At 32.5% G+C, this 7,447-nt stretch overlaps 1 protein-coding gene across 1 annotated transcript; it reads left to right on the plus strand.

Moving 5' to 3' along the window:
* Window positions 1-869: 869 nt before the first annotated feature.
* Window positions 870-6,540, plus strand: LOC125832405 (calmodulin-binding protein 60 A-like). Its single transcript, XM_049511550.1, has 7 exons — window positions 870-934; window positions 1,306-1,357; window positions 4,268-4,326; window positions 4,748-5,205; window positions 5,284-5,444; window positions 5,692-5,823; window positions 5,927-6,540. The coding sequence occupies exons 1-7, from the start codon at window positions 870-872 to the stop codon at window positions 6,491-6,493; spliced, it is 1,494 nt and encodes a 497-aa protein (XP_049367507.1). The 3' UTR covers window positions 6,494-6,540.
* Window positions 6,541-7,447: the final 907 nt, after the last annotated feature.

Here is a 7,447-nt window from a genome sequence, read left to right on the forward strand (position 1 = left end):
CAATTCAATTAGATTAGACTAGTTTTACTAACTTCGTTTTCCAATGATTCATCGATGAAATTAGGACGTCGGTGTAAACAGAATGTTGTCTTGAAAAATTGCCAAGAAATGGAACAATTTAACCATCCGACTAAACGTAATAATGCTTCTTCCCCAGCTTCCAAACCTTTTATTTTTTTAAAATTTTTATGTGTGTGTGTGAGAGCGTGCGCATGTGTTAATGTTATTTTTAAAAAATTCTATATTAATTATTGAAAGAAATTTATGTACTTGTATTGTAGAAAGCGGGTGAGTGAGGTTAATGAAGTTATGAAGGGACATTGATTCCTTTCAACTGTCAAACAAACAACTTCAATTATGTAGAAAAACAGACTAAACCAACCATCTGACCCAAAAAAGTAGTAATGTTCACACCACTTATAACAACGCGTATGTAATATTTTAGCTTTGTCGTCTACCAAATTTTTATTCCGGTTACACCGTTAAAATTAAACTAACACCCCATCCTACCCAATTTTTTTCATTTAATTTACTCTGAAAAGAAGGATAGTAATAATAAATAAGGCGCTTATGACATGATTATTCCACTATAAGCATTTATTTTCAAAGAAAAATGTGGGATTGGCCACCCCACTCTATAGTTACAACTTAGCGTAACGGCGGTTATTTAAGCCGTTAATACACACGCGTCTTCTAATATAAGTAATGTATAGGAAAAAGAGAGGTGCATGCACAATAGTAACCCTACTATATATATATTATAGTTCATTTTCCCTACAGAAGCATATAGATTATTATAGCATTCTTTTTGTTGTTTTTTCTTTTTATCCAAAGATCATATATAGTTGATGGCGGCACATAATATAGACATGTTCGAAGAAGGAAACTCAAGCTCACATACGGAAACAACAAACTCTAACACTCCTTTTACCAGGTAATCAAATTAAATCACACATCTTTTTTTTTTCCACATTATAATCGGATCAAAACACTGGTTACAATTTGATGATAATTCATCAAATTCCAAATACGTTGCTGTATGATTTGGTTTCAAAAATTCATTTTTCGTATAGTAAAATGTACTATAGCTAGCAGCCTCTTTTTTTTTGTCTCGTTCAGGAAAAAGAAAAACGTAATAATTAGTCGCCATATATCTATATCATGTGGGATCAAACTGACCACCAAGTTGGCTGGCATGTGATGCATCTGCTTTTATAGAAATATTGAACAATATATATGGTTGACGTTGACTAAGTCATTTTAATTTCTGGTGTTTTATTGGATCTCCATTGTTTCGTTCTGCAGACTCCTACGGATTGTGGTTGCCTTTCTGCTAGCTTTCTGGTCGACTTTTCCGGTGAGTTGTAAATATTTTCCATTCTTTAATTGTATGTACGGATTTCCTTTCTTTTTGGTTAGTTGTGTTAAAGAATTTCCACATCGAAAAGGGGATTTGTTCTCTTTATATGGACAATCCTTCCCTCATGAGCTAGTTTTGGGATTGAGTTAATCCAACATCCATTTTTTTCTTTAAATTTGATGGGATTATGTTGGTTCATATATATATTCATTTGCTTAATTAGCACAAATGGATAATATTCCCCGATTGGACTTCAAGCATTTGTGGTTTAATTGGCTGCAAATATAATTAGCCCGATGTTTCTGTAAATTCTTGGCCTGTTTTTCACCCAAAGTTGTCGATCTATGCTGCTTGACGAAAAAACTTTGATATACTCCGTCCCAATTTATATAACACATTTCAGAATTCGAGATTCAAACAATTTTATGACCGTAAATTTTTTATAAATATATAAATTTCATTTAATTTTTTTTTGAAGATTTCATGTCCAAATTTCCGGTTAAACTTAAGCTATTTGACTCTTAAAAACAAAACGTGTCACATAAATTGGAAAATGGGAGTATAATTTTGAGTGGACAAAATGAATGAACTCTTGAACAATTCCCAGATCTGGTTGGGTTTTAATTAATATAACTACATATGGCATTTTTTTTGGTTGGTGTTCATATATGTCTATTACAAAGGCCTCTTTTGGTATATGGTTGGAAAGAAATTAATCTTTTCTGGAACACAATATCTATATTTTTGGATACGTACTAGATTTTTTTTCTTTGTGGAGAAAAGGGCATCAATTTTTTGTAAACTTAAAAGGGAAATTAATTAATCTAATCAATTGTAGATTAACCTCCAAAAAAAGTAAAAAGCAAAAGCGAAAAAAGAAAAGAAGGATCAGACACTGAATGCAAAATCTACAAAAAGCAAAAAGCTGAAATATTCCTTTGTAAACATTCCTAGGAAAATGCATAATTAAGAATATTTTATTTCCTATGATCTTTCGTAGATTATTTTATGATAAATTATGATAAGTGAATATTAAGATATTCATTAAATTTCAAATGTTTGGATAAAATGATTGAGAGGTTGAATTAACAAAACACTAATTAAAATTACTTCTCCCCTTAAAAACTGAATTTACAAAATATTGTCTTTATTAAAATTTTTATAAATAAAATGGTTGTGGATAGTATAGTTGGTAACAGCAATGGTCAATGGTGACTGCTAGAACATATTAATGGCGATGTTGGTATGGTAAATGGCGGCAACAATAGATAATTGTTGCGGATGATCGCTAATAGATAAATGGTAAATGTTTGATATGGTGGTGAATGGTGATGGAGGTTAGCGATATATTGTGATAGTACGTCGATGATGGAGATGATTGTAGATAATGATTGATGATTGTTATAATAGTGATTACTAGTGATTATGATGATTTTTAAATAATGATTAGTGGTATTAACGAATGACTATGACAATCATTGGCAAGATGGTAGTGACTAGGGTGTCAAAAATGAACCCAAACATAGGTAACCCGCCTAGAATTTTAAGGGTTGAACTCAAGATAATTTGAATTGGGTTCAATCTCAACTCATTCAACCCAAACCCATTTTAAGAGAATCTTCAATTGAGCCCAATTCAATCTCCAATTTCAACCCATTTAAAAACTTTTTACTAAGATATGTTCAAATATTAAAGGTATGAATTATTATCTATTTAACATCTTTTAGGATTTATCTATCTATTTGTTATTTATTTTTTTAAAATCTTGAGCTGAAATTCGAATTGTGATTATAAAAGTTGAATATCACTATGTTAAAATTATTGAGATTAATCGGGTCAAATTGGATGGGTCAAGACCCAACCCATTTGAGCCCAAAGTAAACTTGGGCGGGTTAAGACCCAACCCAATTGTTATTTCAACCCATTTTAATATCTCTAATTTCAATAAGGGGAGGATTTACGTTGAACCATGGGGGTTCATCCGAACCCCCTTCGTCGAAAAATTGCACTATATATATAAAGATTAAAATATTAATTTACGTGTATATATATATACTATTGAACCCTTTGAACACATACAAAAGGTGTAGCTCAATGGCGTTGGGGGTTCAGGAATTTGCTCTATTGCACGTGAGGTCGCGTGTTCGAATTCGGGCAAAGGCATTTTTTTATCAGCTTATATTTTAGACGTTTTAATTTTTTTAAAAAAATAATAATGCAATCAGAAAACGATGTTTAGTTCCAAAAAATTAAAACGCTGATTGGGAATTTAGGATTTATTAGTTTAACCCCTAATTACAAAGTCAAATATTAAAAAACTCTTTTCTTCTTGATTCGATCCGTTTAATCCGACCCATTTATTTGTGGATATTATTTACTTGATTAATTTTTTTTGAACCCCCTTGATGAAAATCCTCCCTCCGTCACTGATATCAATCCAACCTGCCCATTTGACACCCCTAGTGACTAAGAATGACGGTTGTGCATGTGGATTAATACATGGTAGTTGATAATAGTGAACAAAGGAGGTAACCATTAGTAGTAGAAGTGGATAAAAATCTTTAGGCGGAGACGGCGAGAATTAATAGTGAAAGTGATTAGAGAAAAACATAGTTTTAATTACTAAATAACATTATCTTTAAACACACCTCTAATGTGTGGGCTTGATGTTTGTGCACATGCCAAACACGTGAATGTGATTCTTTTGTTGATGAGATTTGAAATCGGGACCTATGTTCTGTTATGATATCATGCATATTGAAGAGTGATTATCTCATCTAAAAGCATCAAGTTATTATAGATAATAAATCTTTAATTACTTAATTATATTATGTCTAAATATACAAAAGCTCATTAATTCATCCGAACAAATGCATGTATATTGACTATTTAATCAACATTTTATAGATCCAGGTGGAGGATGAATCTCACTCTGACTTGGAAGAAATTTTGACTGATCAGAACAGGTGAGAAACAAAGCTATTAGGAATGATTTTCAGAATCATGATTTCCAGTACTGCTTTTAATCATGTAGTGAATTTTTATAAAATTTAATGTGATTTACTACCATGTTATAGCAAATTGCGTATCATATATTTTAGGCTACTAAACCATACGTGTTATATCGTCAATGCATAGAACTTAATCTCAATATAATTTTAAGTAAAACATTGATGGCAGAGAAGAAAATTACATCACATCACTTGTACAATAATTTAGCTTTAATTGGTATAGCCGATTTTTCAGAAAACAACCTCTCTACCTTCAAAAGGCAGGGTAAAATCTACATACTAGCTAACTTAGACTCTTAAAAAGTTTCATTGCCTCTGTAATTTCATGTTGTATCTGAGATTAAGCTATATTCAACATTGTACACATATAAAACAGGATCAATTCCCAGAAGAAACTCGATCCTTGTGAATCGAGATGTTTACGTTTAAAGTTCTCACACGAGGTTGCTCCAATGGTATTTACTGGAGAGTGTATTTTTCCCAATGGAACCAAATTGGAATTGGTTGATGCTGTTACAGGACAACAAGTGAGACATGGGCCTCTAGCCTCATCAGCACAAGTAGAAATATTTGTACTTGATGACGAAAATTGGATAATTGAAGAACTAAACAATCATATTATGATGCAAACAAGAGGTGGAACATCAAGGCGCGACCAAAATCCATATCTGAGTTTGGAAGGAGGCGTTGTTTCTGTCAATGAAATTAAATTCAAACATACTCCAAAGCATATGAAGAAGTTGAACGTGGTAAAGCTAGGAGCAAGGGTTGTCGATCAACCTGAAGTGATAGAGGCAGTGACAGGACCCTTTACTGTCAAGGATAAACGTTCAAGTGAGTATTATATTTCTACTTAATTAATTACCTTTAATAAACTGAATAGTGAGTCAATTTAAGTTATGGTTTTCACAGAAAGCAAGAAGCGGTACCCTCCATCACCAACGGATGATGTATGGAGACTAGAGCATATTTACAAAAAAGGTGCTTTCCATAACCGGTTGACTGAAAACGGTATAAAAACAGTGGAGGATTTTCTAATTGAACTCCAAAACAATCCTGAAAGGCTACGCCATGTAAGTAGTCTCTAATTCTCTGTCTAAGAACATTTAACGTTGAGTGACTTTCTAGGAGAAGAGTGCATATCTCTGTGCAACTTGTGATATTTTGTAGTGTACCTACACGTACTGATTTCCTGCATCTGGATCTGTTTAGGCCAATTTACTGATAGTATTTCTCCAGGTTTCTGCCTTTAGACGGTTAATATTTTTCTCGTTTCAGTAAGAAGCAATACAAATGAGTTTTTACTTTTTGTGACTGTAGATCCTTGGCAAAAGCATGTCTGAAAATAATTGGAAAAAAGTTACAACGCATGCTAAGACTTGCAATGTTGTGGGCCTGGTGAATTTGGTCACGGTTGACGAATGCCAGTCTTTAGAGTTTCAAAATCCTTCAGTGAGTACTACTACTCTTTCACCAAATTTATTTGCTTACTACACTAGTAATACCTTGAAAATCTCTGATTTTGCAATGAATTATTTTGCCACGGTTGATTCAGGGAACAACTGAAACTAACCGGTGGATAGACGACAGTGCTGAATGTTCTACTTCTTATGCAATTGCTGACCAGTCAGATGAGATGTCTGTTGCTATCACTTCTCCTGGACATTCAGGTTTAGGTACTTGGGAGTATCTGGAATCCCTCAATTGTATCACATCTGCGATTTCACAATCAGAAGATTTGGAGAAAATAATACAATTAATTAATTCTAATGCAATTCATTATGATGATATCTCATATAGAGAGCTTGGCCAAACCAACAACTTTGCTGCTGAAACAGATGCCACACAGTTTCATGGATTGCAACATGGTGAGAGAATGGATCTTTCGCAAAACCAATTCATGGTTTCAGAAAATGTGCACACTTTCATTACTGAAGATGGCACAAATACTAATCAACAACACCAAATGAACAACGTTTTGATGGTTCCAGAGGCCTCAGACAAGTACAAGAAGAGTTGGATCAAGATATGTAGCATACTGAAATGGTACTTATCACTGAAGAGGTTTGTTAAACTTAAAAAGCTCCGCATGACCAAGAAGCGCAAATTAATTTCCAAATAAGCCACAGCCAAAACAAGAACCACTGGCTCTGTCCCATTTAGCTATGGTGGAAATCGATCAAAGGTCATATCAGAATTTCAGCTCATCGCTGAAATTTGTGTATATGTGTGATGTTTATGAATATCTTGTGGTCATGTTTCAACATGAACTATTTGACACATGCTTTACATTTCCATTACGTTTAATTCATGTCACGCCCTTTCCTTTTTAAATAGTTTCAAAATAAATGTTATTTTTCCTTCTTTTGACAATTATTTAATGACACCATCTACACTTATTTTTCTTTAAAATATTTTCCTTATCAAACACACTATAACACTACCTTTTTTTGCGTGAAAAAAGAGTTGCCCACAGCAGGTCCATTATTTTAATTTGGATCATCTAGAATTTGAGCTTTCCAGCTCGTGTGATTCTATACAATTCTCTAATATTTGGTCGTATCCGCCGTCTTAGAATAACTTAGCTTTTGTCTTTTTTCTTCAAGAAATACTACTTGTTTCAACTTACCAAGAATTTGCTGAGAATCTCTTAACTATACTCATGCCAGTGCTCATTGCTACAAATTAAATTGTACTCTCTTCATTCACTTTTACTCGTGACTTATTCCTAAAAAAATATATTTTTATTATTTATTTGACATTTTTGTCATATCAAGAAAAAAATAATTATTTTTTTTCTATATTTTACCCTTAATATTAAATACTATTCTCCATATCATTTTTCAAGACTCAATATTGTTATATCTTTTTACCAATGTGGCAACGTGAATTGCTCAATCCCAATGCCGGTTCAAGCTAATTAGTGCTCTAAAACCAAAAATAAATGGGAGGGCCTAACTTTTAATTTATTTTTATTTTATTTTTTAGATGCAAAGTTTATTATTATTTTTTTATTGGAAAAACTTTATTTTTTATATGGTCTTAAATTAATATATGTATATATACATATAATATA

The sequence above is a fragment of the Solanum verrucosum genome, unplaced genomic scaffold, assembly GCF_900185275.1.
Source record: "Solanum verrucosum unplaced genomic scaffold, falcon-dt-bn FXZP01000009.1, whole genome shotgun sequence".
Taxonomy (NCBI): Eukaryota; Viridiplantae; Streptophyta; class Magnoliopsida; order Solanales; family Solanaceae; genus Solanum; species Solanum verrucosum.